The 16,937-nt window shown below is 43.4% G+C and overlaps 1 protein-coding gene across 1 annotated transcript in view; it reads left to right on the top strand.

The window, feature by feature from the left end:
• Window positions 1-4,080: 4,080 nt before the first annotated feature.
• MYO1H (myosin IH) overlaps window positions 4,081-16,937 on the top strand; it is a 39,249-nt gene continuing 26,392 nt past the window's right edge. Inside the window, exons 1-2 of the mRNA XM_075167545.1 lie at window positions 4,081-4,373; window positions 4,557-4,651. Of these exons, the coding sequence (XP_075023646.1) occupies window positions 4,574-4,651 (78 nt within the window). The 5' untranslated portion in view covers window positions 4,081-4,373; window positions 4,557-4,573. The remainder of the gene's footprint in view (window positions 4,374-4,556; window positions 4,652-16,937) is intronic.

Raw genomic sequence — 16,937 nt, 5'->3', positions numbered from 1 at the left:
TGCATTCCCAAACCCCAGCGTACGGTGTGTCCTAATGGCCATCACCCTCCTATGCATTTCCAGCATGTTCAGCTCCTCCTCTCCCAGGACAGGGCAGGGCTTCTCTAGCTCAGTGTGTCCTTCTCCAGAGGTGTAGCCACATTGCACAGAGCTCCTCAAACCGCCCCATCTTCCCCCCGCCGAATTCAGTGGGGTCAGTGATGGGAAGCTGGAGGGGGAGTAGCTCAGACAGTGGGAAACTGTGGTATGGGTGAGAGGGATGGAGGTTAGCAGGGAGAGAAACCGGTGCTAGAGAGAGGAGGTGAAGAGTCAGACCAGAAGCTTGCAGGACATGCGTCACTGGCAGTGTTCAGGCTGTAGGGCAGAATTTCTTTACCCCTGTTCTAGAGAGAAAATAGGGTGTGTGGGGTGGTATAATTTCTCCCCCAAATATTTTTAATTGAAGTAAAAATAGTTATCGAAAATAGTATTTTTTTAGTCCAACCAGTCACTTGAAAGTATATCCGATAGCATCTCTGGAATTAATTTTTCATGCCCACATTCAGTATGCATATGCTACTTTAGACATAGCTAAATGCATGAGCTTCTCAGCTCTTCTACTCATTAGGTATTTTTGTTAGCTTTAGCTTGGCCAGCAGAAAAACCCTCTTTTCCTAGCACTGCAGGAGGTCCCTGCTGTGACAGGCTAAAATACCAAAAGATACAAGGGGTCTGTCATATGCTGTTGTCCTTTTGATTGAACTTGGAGAGAAAAGGCTTTTGTATAGCTTGTGGCCAGTTAGCCAGCACACTCCTAATATTATAGGCACAGATTTAGTGACCTGCATGAGAAGTGAGATTGAAATAGATTTATTACAGCTTTCCATGCCCCTAGAAACCATGTATCTATGTTTGGGATTTTTAATGGCTTTCTTGTACATTAGCATTTGGGCACTGCAAAACAATTCATGTCTGAATTGCAACTGTGCAAGGGAGAGGAGGTGTTGTTAGTCATATTTTCCAGATGTGGAACTGAAGCTTTGAGGGTGTATTTATGTGATAGAGTACAATGCTATGGAAAGATTGAGATGAGGTAGACTTAAGTGGCTTGGATACTGGAAAGCAGGCTAGTTTCTAGGTCTTTTATACACGTTTGCTTTGTACAGGATTATCCTGTGTGCAGTAAGCATTTCTGGGTAAATTCACACCAGAGGCTTGTGGCCAAGCAGAGAGCTGCATCCAGGTGTCACAAATCCTGACCTACTGTATCAGTCCTCTTTCTGTGCCGACATAAGCTCCCTATATGGGTAAATTAGAGATTCATTTATTAAATTATAATAAATGGATTTATCATTCCCAGTTATTATCGGAACATATTTGAAAATCAAATCTTGCTGGTCTGTTTAAGCCACCTGGTTTTATTTCTGTCATCATGAGACTATGTCTTGCATGCTGAGCCCTTCTGCGGATGCCAGGCGGGAGAGCCTGCGCACAGCAGTTCACACTGGAGCCGCTGGCTCCCGAGCTGACATGCGTGGAGCCGGCAGAAAGCTTCCAGGGACGAAAGACACCTTCTCTGGGAGCATAATGACCCCTTTCAGCTACAGAGCTAAAATGCCTCACATGTCACCCCCTCTATTGTTAGCAGAAGAACAAAGTTAACAAAAATATTACTTCGATATTTGTTGTACTAATTAACTTCTGTATGTTCCAGTACTCCAGTCAAGTCACAACATTGCTTGGTCGGTAAATTTTTGTCTGAATGCTTTCCAGTTTGAGCTGAAACTTTAAATCCTTGTTCTAAGAAATTCCTCCCAATTTCAAACACAAGGATATGTTCATTCTAAAAGAAGTAAGTGAGAAGAGCAAGGGTTTGTTGTATTGCACGGCACAATGAAAAAGGTATAGACAACATTTCGTCAGACATGATTTTTTCTGTTTTTTTTCTGGAATGCCAAACCCGTGAGAAGACCATGAGACCCAGGCCCTGGGAAGGTGGATTTTCCTGTTCCAGATACCATTCTGAGTGATGCCAGTAAAAATTCAAATGTAAAATAAGTCCCATTTTACAGGTAGGAAAACTAAGGCATTCAGTGAATTGTTCAATAGGCTGGATCACATTTGCATGATTTCTCATTTGCGTTGTGAAGATGAACTTTTTAATGGGATACGTTCATGGTTCCATGGCTTGCTCAGTACCACCTTGTTGCTACATAAGGTTCATGGATTGTCATAGCCATGCTGGACTGATATTAAAGAATTGTAAGAAAAAAAGGCTTCTGTCTGTAACAGCCTCTTTTCAGCAGGATTTTAAAGCTTAAGGCGTGCTGACTTTCAGAGGGACTGCCCTGGCTCTGTCAAGTAGTCATGTGTATAGATGGCACATCTCCTGCTCAGCAGTGCTGAGATTGCAGCCTGGGCCTTAGATGCAATGTGAAAATAATGTATTCTAATCTTAAAGTGACAGAAGAAGAGTCTTTGCATCTTGAAATATTTGGTCTTGTGTGACTGTACTATTACTGAAGTGCAGCGTGGTTTGGAGAGCCTCACGGAGAGCAGGTTGCGGTTTTGCTGTATTGTACCAGGATCAAATTATCTCCTGTTCCCTCTGGGTTTTTTTGTCTGCTTTGTTTGTTTCCTCTCAACTGGCTTGAGAAAGAATGTGAGTTATAAAGAAAGGATGTCGAGGATTTAATTTAGCTAGTCAAAAAATACTCTTTTCAAATGTTAAAACTGAGGCTGAAAGAGAGGTCTGAGCTGCTGGTTTGAAAGGAGAGGACTTTCTTCTCGGTGCTGTTTAGCTCACCAGCCGCAGCAGTGATGGGAGAGGCTCTGGTCCTAAGCTGATGAATCTGCCCGGTGCTACCTTCTGACACAGCGCCGCTATTGTACCTTGTCTGCTAGCTTGCTTCCTTCTTTAAATAATATATACAGGAAAGCCCCATATAATTCACTGGCTAGCTTGCAGTTACATGGACAACAGATTAAAAAGGAAAACAAAAGTATTTTGGAATTTTTACCGGAGCAGTAGAGCAGTCCTATTTATTACTTGGGATGTTTGGAATTAATGAGCTCGGGGGTGAATAATTGATAACCATTTTAACACAAGCAAGAATTCAATTAAATATGAACAAGAGTAGGCTGGGCATGCGGTAAAGAATTTCTCTTTCCCTTTTGACTGCAAACAATCCTTTCGGATCTGGTCACTGAAGACAACTGGCAATGAAATGGGTGTGTGAAAGAGGAGGAAACCAGATATTATGTTACTTAAAAGTCATTCATCATGTCACAGGAAGACAGGAATCTGAACTCCTGAAATATATAATCGCTAAAGGTGATCTCTGTACACAAAGGTACTGCAGCATGAAGCCACTTCCAACTGCTGAAATATTCCTTCTGTAATTAGGCCAGGTACCCAAGTGCTGTGCTTGCAGTATGTCCGGGGAAGAACAGGACACATTAAAATGATTTCCTGGGTGAGACATCTCCATGAACTGTCTGTAGAAATGAACTTACTGCTCTGTTGTGCGATGGGAATGCAATGCAGTATTCTCATCTCTGTTTTTGCCAGCGTGGACGCTGAAGTAAAGCAGGATTCTGGGTTAAATGCTCAAGCCTGAGTTGCAAAGACTGTTTGAAGAGCCCCATTCATATCTGCCCATCATAGCACCTTGACTCCAACTACAAAATTAATTGTCATTTTGCATTTGTCAGCAAAGAATATAATTTCCTTCTGTCTTTTAATTCCATGTCTGTTTTTTCCTACTCTGTGTGAAACAATTCCTCAGCATTCCCTGCTGAGAATGGATGGCATGAAAAGATATTTTATCTGGTGGCAACTTCAAAGTTGTAACTGTCTGAAAGAGTAACAGTGCTTTTGTTGGTGGTCAAGGTAACAGCACCACAGTGCATCAAACAGCCCAGTTTACTGAAAACGTACTGCCTTGTCTGTGTAAAAAGACAGTGGCTTTGGGATGAGAACGGGCACAAAAGCTTCTGTCGGCAAAATAAGTGATTGCGAGGGGTCAATATAGCGCTTACTTCCAAGAGTTTGACTGGGCATGAGCATGCTTTGGTTTTTCATCTCTTGTAACACTCGGTGATACACTCAACTCGACTTTCATGTCTCGCCCTACATAAAATAATGACCTCAGCATTTCTGCACTGAAGTCAATAATACACATTCGTATGCTTTTCATCTATGTATTAGACTGTGTCATATTACATTTTTTTTTTATTTTCCTCTCCCTTTCCTGGAAGGTGCCTAAAGTTCTAAACTGTGTGGTTTTGCAGGGTTTATCAGCATTTCCTACGATGCAAGTGTACACAGAAACTACAGAAGTTAGTCTATGGGACTGTTAGCCCGAACCTTCGCTGCTGCTCAGTTTTCTGATGTAAGTACCCATCGCTCTTCGTTCTGCATAGCTATGCACTCTGCTGCCTTGTTGTGGTTCGTAGACACCTGCATAAATATGCACGTGCACTTCAGAAGCACCACACGATATGTAATGGGGAATGGATGGCTAGATAAACCTGAAAGAATTTAATAAATGTTCTCTCTGTCTTTATTTAAACAGCTGTAGAAATCGCTTGAATGTCGAGGTCTAATTTTTCATCAGCTAATGCGTGTGGGACTGAGTGTGAGGACGGCGCAGCGAGGATGCCAGCAGAGGTAGGACTGCCTCTCCTTAGATCTGGTTACAACACGTCAGGACCCTGTAGAAGAAAAAGGGAGAATACAATATGTGAATGTGAGAGTTGAGTACTCATTCATTCTAACGCTGTTTTGAGTCCTTCTTAGGGTAAGTCTGTATCCACACCTGTGCCCGATCACAGTGAATGGCACATTGCACAGTGGGTAAAGAGATCGCAGAGGTTTGCAGCAATGCAGGGAAGTTAGTAAAATTTAGTGTGTGAGTTGGAATCACATTAAAGATTAATGTGTAGTCTTAGCATCTGTTCCTCCTTTATAGGATATCTGCACTTTTAATTTTTAAGCATGTCTTAGCCTCAGCCTGGGAAGAGAGATACTATAACCAAGAGAATATACATTATTAACCTTAAAGCTTCCAGCTCGAGTCAGCTCCTACAGCCTCTAACATTCCGGTTTCTGAAGAAGCAGATGAGCACCCACCACGCGGTCTGCAACACTGGCATGGTCCTAGATTGGGCTGACTCCAGGGGCAGTTTTAAAACAGCAGATGGATGCACTCACTTATTTCGGTAGTTTGTAATTAACATATAACGCTTATACCGACTCATCAAAGATCACTGGTGCCTGCAACATAATCTCCAGGAAGATACAGTTTCTAGTGCTTATCTTGGAAAAGCGGCCACTAAGTGTATGCAAGTACCATAGGACAAAGTCCCTGACTCACACAGTAAATTATTAATGGTACTCTATTCGGGTGAGAACGTAGCCTCCTAGCTAGCTGCACAGTGTTACGAAGGACCTTAAACAAGTTCAAAGCACCTTTTGAATGGTTTAGCTGGAATAATTGTTAACAGCTCACTTTAACAGCAATCAAGATGGATCCCCAGGTAACTTTAATTATTAGTAGCTATAGTGATAGATGTATTGCAGCTAGCTAGAGATGTAGTTCCATGTGACATTTCTATTAACTGCATTAGTAAATATTTGAGTAGTGCATTTCCATAGGCCAGGTGATGGTATAATTTAATTTTGAAATAATATTTTTATAAGGCAGACAACTGATATAATTCAGCCACAAATATCTAGACTCATTTCAAAAACTTCATGGTGCAAAAGTGTGTGTTGTGTTTAGATTGGACAATACACCTTCAGCAGTAAGAACGACTTTTAGCCTTGATACCTGTGCATTCATAAATATTCACTTTCTGTCTCTGCTGGCTAATTTAATTTAGTGGACTTCGACAAAGAAATTTCTTGGAAGCTGTGACTGGGGTGACATCTCACTTGCATGCCAGTGAAGTCTTGACAGAGGAGATGACAGATGGAACTCCAGGATCAAACCAGCTACTTTTTTCCAACAAGATATTAAAATTCAAAGGTTTATAATAGCTCTTGCAATTAAGGTGCAGGTTTCTCGGTGTCTGCTGATGACTTTCTTTTGTCATAGACTGCAGCAAAACTTCCAGGGAAAATTCTGTAAGACCTCTGCAGCAGTACTGCATCACTGACACAGACTGTTTTCTTAAATAGTCCAGTTTAGTCTTTCTAAATGCTTAGGAAGTTCTGAAGCTGGCCTGTTTGGACAGTGCTTACAGTCTTGGCATGGCACTTTGCCTCCAGCAAGCGCCATCAAATCTCATCACAAAACCTGGTGATGGTTTTTGTGGGACAGACATCCAGGTAACCTTGACATTCTTGGTCCAGAGCTGACTCGCAGGCGAATGAAAGACATGGTGAAATTCTGTGATCTACTTGGCAAACATTCCACTTGCTGCAAAATAACTTGGTTAATCCTCCATTTATTTATGGAGCATCAGTGTGTTGAGACCTGCTCAAAGGAAAAGTGGTTCCTTTGCACCTCCTTTTCTCCTCTTCCCCACAGAAAATTGTTGTCTGTGTTTGGCAGGGACAATAGAGTTCACACTCACGATGCATTTCGTGAAGGTCAGTTGTGCAGCAGAGGTGGTGTCCTCGGAGGAACTGCGGTTGAAAAGCTTCGCAGAGAGCGGCTCCATCAAGTGATTGGGCTGGAGAGTGTTGGCTCAGCACATAAGGAGAGGGAGGCCCTTGCTGGCCGGGGGGTTTGAAGTAAGGAGTGACACTGAGTCGCTGGGGAGAGGTGCTGAAGCAAAGGTGGTCAGCTGTGAGCAGCAGCGGCGGCACGGAGCAGAGGGAGCAGAGGTGGGAGCCGGCCTGGAGCTGGCACTGCGAAGACCAAATGACAGAGCTTGATGCCGAAGCCAAAGAGAAGTAAGCAAATTATTCCCAAATGAAAGGTGACAGAGGCAGAAGGTAACAGAGCATTTGAGCTGCATATTCTGAGTCAGAGAGAGAAATACAATGACCAAAGGCAAGACAGAGGATTTAATTTTTAATTAGCCATAATTAATTCCTTCCACATCTTATGTCTGGTGAGAAGACAGAGTTAAAGGAAGTAATAGTGGTTTTGCTTCAATGTGTCATAGTACCAGAGAGGGAGATAAAGGGATGTATTTTAGTGAGTTGAAGTACTGACTGCGGAACTTGGAGATGATGTGCACAACGATCCTGTTAAATCTACTGGAGTTTTGCTTATTGCAACACAGAAGGGTTTTTTACTTTGCATGCAATTTCCAGTGTTGCTACTTGATAGTGCACGGTCTAGCTGAATCAGAAACAGTGGAGCCCCCCATTCAATGATCCAAACTTAAGCATAAATGTACGAGGAGTCCATGGGATGTGATAGGTACCTTGCTGTTGAGGCTTTAAACTGATATAGGAATGAGGGAATTTCTTTTTAAAAATAATGTTGTAGAAGCTCAAAAAGAATTCCTCTTCAGGAAACAAAAGTTTTTTACTTTATCCAATTTAAAAAAAAAAAATTCTTATCTTTCCCTTTTAATGTATATTTGTTTGACAGATCCAGGCTTACTAACAGCTCTTAGTAGTTGGGGGCTTTTGCAACTTTGCTGTGAAAGTTTTCCTTCCTACTGTTATACTACGTGACAGATATTTGAAATAAATCACAGTTATCAGACAAAAAAAACCCCAAAGGCTCAAAAGAAAACTCATTTGCTCTTGTCAGATAACCCCATGCAGCTTCTTTGGCCTTACTGATGTTAAACCTGCTCCTTCTTTATTCATCCTCCCAGGAAAAAACAGCCAGGACCTGCATTTCTCATTTCAAAAACCCAAAGCAGCATTAGCCCGCTCCTTCTTCTCAATTTGTCCTTTTGAAGGTCAGCTTTAAAGACCATAAAATCAGGACAGTAATCCTAATAGGATCCGTGAGTAATTCCTCAGGCAATAGCCTTTGTGTATCCTCACCCCGTCTTTCACCAGCTCTGGAGCTCCGGTGTGGTGACAGTGCTGGGGTGTGCCCAAGCCCTCTTGGCACGCCACGGCTCCTCGTTCCCAGAACAGTTTATTAACTGGCCATAATCCACCGGGGACAGGAGCAACATCCTCCTATTTGCTAAGCATTGAATTCTGAATTTGCAAAAGAGTTGCAAAGAATTTCTCCTATTTAAAATCAAGCTTTCTTTCCTCCCTATGTGGGATCAATGAGCGCTGGGCTCACCACTCCGGCTGGGCTCGGGCAACGCGGGGCTCTTCAGGGAGCAGGGGCGGGACGTGGCCACCCGCCGTGGAAATGGAGATTTTACAAACATAATGAAAGGCAAAACAAAGAAAACATTATCTACAGCGTGAGCTGCTGAGAAGCAAACAGCAACTTACATATGGTTCGGGCTTGGCACTCCCTACCCAGTTATTTACTGTATTAATGACACGAGACAGAATTACAGCAAACAGGCCGAACACATTCATTACTGTGATAATTGTCGTTGTTTCCTCTGAGGCCGGGACAGCTGAGCCCTGAACGTGAACAGACCGATGGCTGCAGGTGGAATGTAAGAGTGGTTCCTGGCTTCTCCTTTCTCCCCACTTACGCTGCTTTTCTTCCATATCCTCCCTTTGCTCACCACCTAGCAGAAAGGAAATACCCAGTTTGATTGCCAGGATAATTTTCATTCACTGTAAATAGTCCTCTGTGAGAAGAGGAGTTTTTACAGGAAAGACTTATGGGTTCATAAAGACAACACGTTCTTTTCCTCCAAACCCCCGTTTCATTTTTTTATATGTAAAGCATTTACTTCTAAATCACTGTAGTTATTTCTACTTCCTCAAATAACCTTCAGCTCTAAGTATAAAACCCAAGATAAATAATGTATAAAGCTACTTATGCCGTTATATGAAACTCTTTAAGAAAGTTGTTAATTTTAGATAGACTTATTTTTCAAGATGAGGGATACATACTTTAACAATAACACTTTGACTCAAACATGCACCTAAATCCAAGAATTTCGTATCATCTCCTATCTGCTGATATATTGGTCTTATATTTGTTAGCCTGCAATTACGTTACCATCTAACTTTTGACAGCAGTTGCCTATACTATGTGGTGAGGGTTTATTTTATTATATACAAAAATTTGCTTGTAGCAGAATATACATTTCTGTATATTCTCTCTTCTTTTATCCTTGTTAAGCACAAATAAAATAATTTCATATAGAAAACATAATCTTTATTCTTAAATACTGCTAGTACAGTATATATCTTCCCTTCTTTCCCATGAGAGGAAAAAAAAAAAGGTTTTACAGCAGCTGTATCACAGTGGTCATTTTGTTAAGGATTAAGGCTAAGAAGTGATTAATGTTTTGTTGCTCCTTTAAAACATGCCTCTTCACTTACCTGTTTTACCTATTTTAACAGGTTTTCCCTGTTTCAGATGATTAAATTTCCCTGTGTCAGCCATTCGGTAGCCTTTTAACCATAAAAGCAAACAGCTGAGTCACCTCTGCTTCCAGCCTGCTCTGCTGTGGCAATATATCATACACTCAGAGGGGGTAGTTTTGTGTTTCAGAAGGGGGGGGGGGGGGGGGGAGATTGACTTTTTTCTCTTTCCTGCTTGGCTTGCTTTAGGCTACCTTTTTGTAGCAATATGGAAGAAATGGGGGTAAGTTCTAGAGCTCTTTGTAAAGTTTTTATGCTAATGTGTGCTTTAAAATGAGAATTTCTGGCTAAACGCAGAGGGAAAACTGTTGGCAAACTGGTGCCTGACCTGCAGGGTGTAGGTAGCAATGATTTTTCCTCCTTCTCAAAGGAAGAGAGGTAGAATCATTTCTGGGGTGTTTTGGAGAGAATGGTGTGACCAAAGGAGGAGGGAAGGAGCTGACTTTCACCTGCTTGGAGAAGAGAGGGATGTTTTTTCTGATCAATGGAGAAGGGGGCTTGCAACGTGCACACCAGAATACCCGGTAACTTGTACGTGACTGCTTGAGGAGCCTTGATCTTTATTTGAAAAACAAAACCAGGATAACTGCCCTTTGGTGATCCGATGGGTGGGTCCTGCTGCATGCAGAATGCTGGAGACCCCCCACACCCCTTTTGTACTTGCTATGAAGTAAAAATAACTTGAATGCTCTAAGGGGGATTACTGTGCTTCTTCCTTCTTCTCTGTCCCCATCTCTGTAACAAGTCAGAGTGCTTGCCTTTTCTCTCACTTGGTTTCAGAGCTGCAAGCAGGGATGCAAGTTTCTCACGGGTACCGTGACCAGACTCTTTCTACCCTCAAAAATTGCTTTCGTGCACTGTAAAGTATCACGAGGGGTGGTAGGGGGATGTCTTCTGAAGGTAACACAGTATCTTTCCTTTCCATAAATTTCTCCTGTATTAAGTCTCACCACACTGTTTGCTGCTTAATGCTGCAGGTGGCTGTAAAGCAAATCTAGCCTGTTAACTCCTCCATCAGACTACTTAGTTGGTGGGGTGCAAGCCTGTGCTTCAGTGGTAGTTTCCAAAATGAAGCATTTATGTGGCCTATTGATAATGTCTTTGTGCTTGACTTCTGAATTTAAATGCTTGTTAGTGAAGTTCTTTGTGTGCAAGGGGGTCCAGGAAAACAAAAACAATAAGGAAGATCTGATAAAGATGTTTTCTGCATCAATTTGAAGGAGGTTTGCTGTTTATTCCCAAGAACATTCCCCGCTTCATTGCGGCTGCCTCTCCAGGCTCTGTTGAAATATTACACTTGCCAGTAAATTTGCAGCTAGGTAATGAGTCTGTGCTCACAGCCTCTTCAGATGCAGCCTCCGAGTTCCTCCCACCTGCCTGCAAAACTGCAGCCTTGGCATCTGGTGCTACTTCAAGCCTGACAAGCCAGGCCCAGAGCAAGTGCACGTTCTAAATTGATGTGAGCTTTTGGGTGACCTTTGCTGTAATTCATGTGAATTAGACCTTGTGTTGCAGCCTCTGCAAGTTACTATTTTGTAGTTGTTATCAAAGCAGCCCTTGATTTTTGGGAGCTGTGGTGCAGAGATAAAGACTGGCTTTTGCTATGGGAGCTGGAGTTGTAATGCTGTTTTAGACAGCAATTTGTTGTCCCAGGTGTCATTCATCTTGTCTGCTTTCTGTTTTGATGTTGACTTGTCGCCTCCCTCGAGAGAAGTGATTACACAGGCCAGCTTCTCTTTGCTTTCTGATGCCCAAAGGATTTTATCATCATTTTTTCCTATCTGGAATTCTAGCTTAAGAATTAAGATTTGTGACTGTGACAACCAGAGTGTTCAAACTGTGGAAGGGGGAGAAGGTGCCTTTGGTTTTCTGGATTTCTGTGCAGCTGGTGTAGATCTGGAACCCGGCCGGAGGGCTGCACCTCCTGCCTGCAACACGGCGCCGCTGGGAGAGGTTGCTCTCCCTTTCTTATGCCGAGTAGGAATAATGGTGTGCTTGCCGAGTCCTGGTTGAGACCAAACAAGCAATAACTGTAAATACGGAGGGACTGCAATCTAATCCAGACAGAGGAAATACCTGTTACATCTGCCCTATAGCTTGGTTGGGGGCTTTTTTTTTTGAAAATTTTCCGGAGGTGGCCCTGTCCTGCTGGGTGTTCTCTGTAGTTATCGGAGCAAAATCAAGGTCTGAGCTGTGCTCTGGCCAACACAGAAGGCATCTTAGCAAAGTGTCTCTTTCTGTTCATCTGCAAGACCTTTGAATACATGAACTTACTGTTGTTTAATGCTACTCTCCCTGTAACGTATGGACTGTCAGACACTTGAGGACTATCCTTCTCTTTCCTAGAAGTTGAATAAATCTACTCTCCCTTATTTCCAGAAGCTTTAACTCTGAATGTTAGCTTTCCAGCTGGAAATCCTGTGCTCTGTTGGCTAGGGAATACATTTTATGGGGCTTATCAGCAATTTATGCTTTCTAATAAGATGTCCTGTTCTGCAATTAATAAAGATTCAGGATTCATTAAGGAGCTGCCTCTGGTTCAGCAGCAGTAAATCTAAGTACGTTGGTGCTGAAGAAAACTGGCATTTATATCTAAAAAGCAATGACTGAGAGCAAGAGCATGCAGTTAGTGTCTCTGTTCTGGCTTGGCAGGATTTGTAGCTTGGTTTTTATAGTCTTAAATTTGCGAAGTGAGGTGCGATTGCTGTGGCTTTCCTCGCTCATCAAGCTAGCATGTCTGGGGTGCAGCGGCAAAAGCGGAGTTTTGGGCAGCATCTCTGCTGCCTGCAAAACAAGCTGGTAAAGCAAAATGATCTTGGCTAGCAGTTGTTATGGGTTTGTCGATTAAAAGGTTATAAAGAAGTGTTTTATGCTATAGGTCAGGTGCCTGAATGCACTGGTGCCTGCTGACAGTACTGTAACCTGGGAGCACTGGTACAAACTGGAATCCCAGAAGTGAACTGGGAATTTTGGGGTGAGAAGGGCTGTTTTTACTAACCTGGTCCAGAAAAGCAGGCTTACTGGCAGTAACCCAAAATTTGAGCTGCTCGTATTAACCTGACAGGCAATTGTTTTATTAAAGCTGACGTGCTGAATGGGACTCTTTTTAATGATATTCTTTACCTGTCTCATTGTGTTAAAGTGGGGAAAGGGGAAGGGGGGAGAGGAGTGAGCAGGGTGAGCGATGGCAGGTGGAACCGAACATCAGCACCGGTTTCATGCCTTGAACCGCCCGGCGCAGCCGATGTAGACCCCGCGTAACAAGAAAGAGTTGCTAAGAACAAATCTCTATTGTTCCCCGTCATCTTTAAATGAGTGTCAAAGTAGGCAGGGGGGCTTTGACCGTTAACCGCACAATTTAGCCTGCCCGTTGTGTCCGGCAGCCCCCACCGCCTTGGAGTTTCTCGGATGAGAAAAGGCGGCCTCAGCCCCTTATAAATGGGCCAACTCTTCTCCTTTGTGTGCAGACTGCCCAGTGTGAAATCTGCAGTGACGTTAAATGTTTTCTAATGAATAATTACTGAAAGGAAATGTAGGAATATATGTGTAATGGATTGTAGCGCATTAAAATGTTTTATTTTGGGCACAAAAATGTTGTCCTTCACCAGCGCCGCGATTGTTTCAGGAAGCCTTTTGTGGGGGTTTGATTCTCAATGGATTATCTGTGAGCGCTCGCATTTCAAATAGAAATCAAAAGGGTCCTTTGGCAAACTAATGTTTTTCAAAATGGCAGCCATGAAGCCCATTTAGTATTTAAAGTTTGGGTTTTAAAGAAATGTTTGAACTCTGGAGATTTTCTCACTTTTTTTCTTTCTTTTGATTTATGAAAGTGAAGTGGTTCACCTCGACCTCTCCTCTATTGAGAAAGACAGACAGTCAGCCTTTAACAAGTCTATAGCAGACTATGCCCTGGAGACAGACAAGAGGCCTTAAGAACTGTTGGCGTTTCCCTAGGCTGTTGATTAACCTTAAAACCCTCTTATTCTGTATTCTTTTGAAAAGAAATTAGGTTACAATGTGTAAATTTTTCCACAGTATAATTGTGTTTATGAATTCTCTTGCCTTGACAAGTGTGTACAGTAGTGCAAAATGGCCCGAGTTCCTCGTTAGAGACCCAAGACATCGCTTTTCTGCGGTGCTGCATTTCCAAGCACTGTCAATGTATAGTGTTTCAGTTTCATTATAAATGTGGAGGAATTTTCTAGAGATACAGGGGCCAGTCTCACTGAAATGTCTAAAAATCATCTCATCTTTTTGTTGGCTTTGCTGCAATGAGACGATCATAGCTTGGTCACTTGGTGGAGATCTGGTCTGCTTTCATCTGTTTTACATGCGGTTTATCTGAAAATTACCCTGAACAGATTAATTCTTACGAGCCACGCCGAAGCCTCCACAGTAGGAGGAAAGTATTTCCCTGTCGCCCTGGGCTCACCGTTGTTCTCGGGCAGTGACACGTTGCTCCAAGTCCTATTGCCAAGCGTACAGCAGGACCAGCTCTTTGATGGCCACTGAACCCGAGTCCTCTCTGGGGACGAAGGGATGGGGTCCTGGCTCCTCCTGGAGCAGATACTGCTGCCTGTAGCCTCTTCCAGCAGCCCTACGGCATGCTGTGATCTTGACCTTGAGGTCGCTGCCAGAGTTGAAGGAAGAGACGTGATTGCTGGGACCTGTCCATGCTCTCCCGCTGACCTTGCCAAGCAGGCTCTTGCAGAACATCGTTCTTTACCACTTTTGACGATCAAGCGCTGTCACTGCCCTTTTGGGCAACTTCTTTTGAGAGCCTTAGGTGGAGCAGAGCCCAAGGGGTTTCCCTGCTGTAATCCTTGCAGTGCCGCCGTCCAGTTTTCAGGACTCTTAATGAGCAAATTCCTGTTGCGCACAAGGGGTGCGGGACTGGGTCAAGGAGCGCTGCCTCTTGCAGTAAATGAGTATTTCCAAAACAGAGCGCTGATGTTTCTAAAGGAATCTGTATTAGCGGTGTTGCTCCAAGTTCATCTGTCCTGAGCAGGCCTGAGACTCTCGGGTCTATTTTAAATCCGATAGCTCCAGAGATGTCTGCGCTACGTTCCTGTGGCATGAGGTTTATTTGCTTACATCTCAGAGGTGTAACAACAGAAGAACAGGAAAAAAGGTCATAAATGTTTGGTGTCGCAGCAGATTTCCTCGTATGCCAGCGGGAGACAGAGCTCAACAAATAGACTAAACCGTGCTTCAGGATTGCTGTGTCCAGTGTTAGATAAGGCTCTGAGTTTTGGAGGGGGGTGGGAGCAGGAAGCTTTTTTGTGGAGATTGTTACCCAAGTGTGCTCTTGTCGGTAGGAATTATCTTACCTGTTACTGAAAAACGATTCTGTTGGGAAATGGATGGTTCTCAATAAACTGTCTGTTAAATAGGTGCTTCTTTCCACTTCTCTATGGAAATATAAATTATTGTGGTTTTTTCTTGATTTTTGTCTAGAATGTTCTTGTTCATAATCAGTATTTATTAGCTGAGGATAAGTCAGAAATGCCTTTGCCCGACTCAGCTTCCCGGATTGTACTGTTTGCCTGTTTTCCTCAATGACTGAGCCATGAGGTAGGATATCCAACTTCTAAATGTTGCTGTAAGACCAGGCAAAGATATTTTGTAGTGCAGGAAGGGTTCTTCCACTTCTGCAGACCCTGATCTCGCTATGAGTCCCTTCAGGAGGACACGTTTGTTATGCAGTGAGGCTGGACTTGGGTGTGAAGCTTCTTAAATATGGAGCTCTTTGCAGGATTGAAAGCACCATCTGGAGGATGGTTGAACAGAACTGAGAGGTTGCTTGCTGCTGCGCATGCTGCCCAAATGCAGGGGGTTTATTCTGTTGACAGTTGTTTATGCAGAGAAGCAATCATGGGAAAGTACTTGTTGTTGTTGTCTTTGACAGCTGGGCAGAGGGGGAGAAAGAGCTGGCATCGTGGGGGAGTCGGCAGCAGTCAGAGTCCAACCTGAAAAGTCATTTTTCTGGGGAGAAACTGTTGCATATGAAAAAAGGGATAATCGTGGAAACTTCAATCTGCAAATTAAAATGGGTTTTGCAGTGACCTCTAGTGGGGAGCCAAGCCGGGAGCTGCGGGGAGGGAGTGAGGAGCCTGCTCAGGGGTGGTAGATTTTGTGCCTAGATTTGCTCATATTACGGATCAGAAAGGTTAGAGTCCAGCGCTTCGTCTTCAAACTCAGACTTCACTTCTTCGGTGAGATCTTAAAATCTCATCAAACGGTGCTGTCGGCATAAACCTCGTTACAGCTTGAGTGCTGACAGCGTGTTAGATAATTCATTAAACAAGGAGGATGTTAGCATCCCTGCCCAAGGAGGGAGGCGAGCAAATAGCCCGACACGTGATACTTGGTGTCAGTGGGCCTTAACTTCAGCCCTGTTAACTCTTCTTGGAAGAAGCGCAGGTTGGAGAAGGAGTTGACGGGGGGTGGCACGCTGCGGCTGGGGGGGTGCAGGTAAAGGAGGAAGGGGGCATGTGTGACATAAAACCACTTCTGAATTTGTGGGGTGGTGGCAAGGAAATCCAGCATCTCTGGCAGGCTGGGATGGTTTGGGGGGATGGAGGATCCCTGAGAAGACTTTTCTGATTTTTTTGTGGTGGGAATTGGTGGCCTTATGAGTGGCTGTGATAAACCTGAAGTCTGGTGGCTTGCATGGCATTTTGCTACAGATAAGGGTGCTTGCCTGACCGGGTGGGTAAGAGGCTACTTGCAAGATATGCTGGGTGAGATGGTGCCCACTTGAGGCTCTCACTTCATGTTTGTATTTGGATGGGTAGCATGTGGCATGGTTGGTTTAGGTTTTTCTAGTGCTTCCAAAATAGCAGTGGCATCATAACTGATCCTCCTCGTCCCCTATATGTTAATGTCTTCTCTTCTATGGCCTTAAACCAAAGAAACAACAACAATTAACTTTGGAGCCTGTTGAAAAATGAAGTTCTGAGCCTCTGACAAAGATAAGTAATTTTGCAAAGTTTCTTTTTTTTTTTTTTTAAAAAAAAGTTGTTTTTCTAACTGTTCCTTGCCAAGTCTTGTTTGTTTGTTAAAAACTGGTACAAACTTTGTCAAAGAAACTATTCTGTTGCTTCTGACCTTAATTTAGGCTTTTTTCAAGAGCTGCACATCTCATGAATTTGTGTTGTGATCCATTGCAGTTCCTTGTAGTTTCAATGTTGATAGACAAATCCCTGTGGGAAAAGAAAAAGCCCTCATTGTAGGGAGAGATTTTCTGATAGAGCTTGCATCTCAGTAGGCAAGAAAGAAATCTCCTGACTCTAAGTGATGAGGAAAGTAAAATAATCCTTTAAAAAGAGCAGAGTCTTGCTGGGGTAATGTGCACTGCTGAGCCCTGGGGGGGTATCTCTTACTGATGGTGATACCAGGTGAGCACAAAACTTCTGGTAAACTTCCAGAAATGGGGTGGGGGACACAGCAGTAAATGGTACTGTGATAATAAAATTGCCTGACCTCAGCAACAGCAAAATACTGGTAAAATCTGAGCACAAACCAGCCC

Source organism: Calonectris borealis, chromosome 18, assembly GCF_964195595.1.
Source record: "Calonectris borealis chromosome 18, bCalBor7.hap1.2, whole genome shotgun sequence".
Lineage (NCBI taxonomy): Eukaryota > Metazoa > Chordata > Aves > Procellariiformes > Procellariidae > Calonectris > Calonectris borealis.
This window is presented reverse-complemented; position numbering and strand designations above follow the sequence as displayed.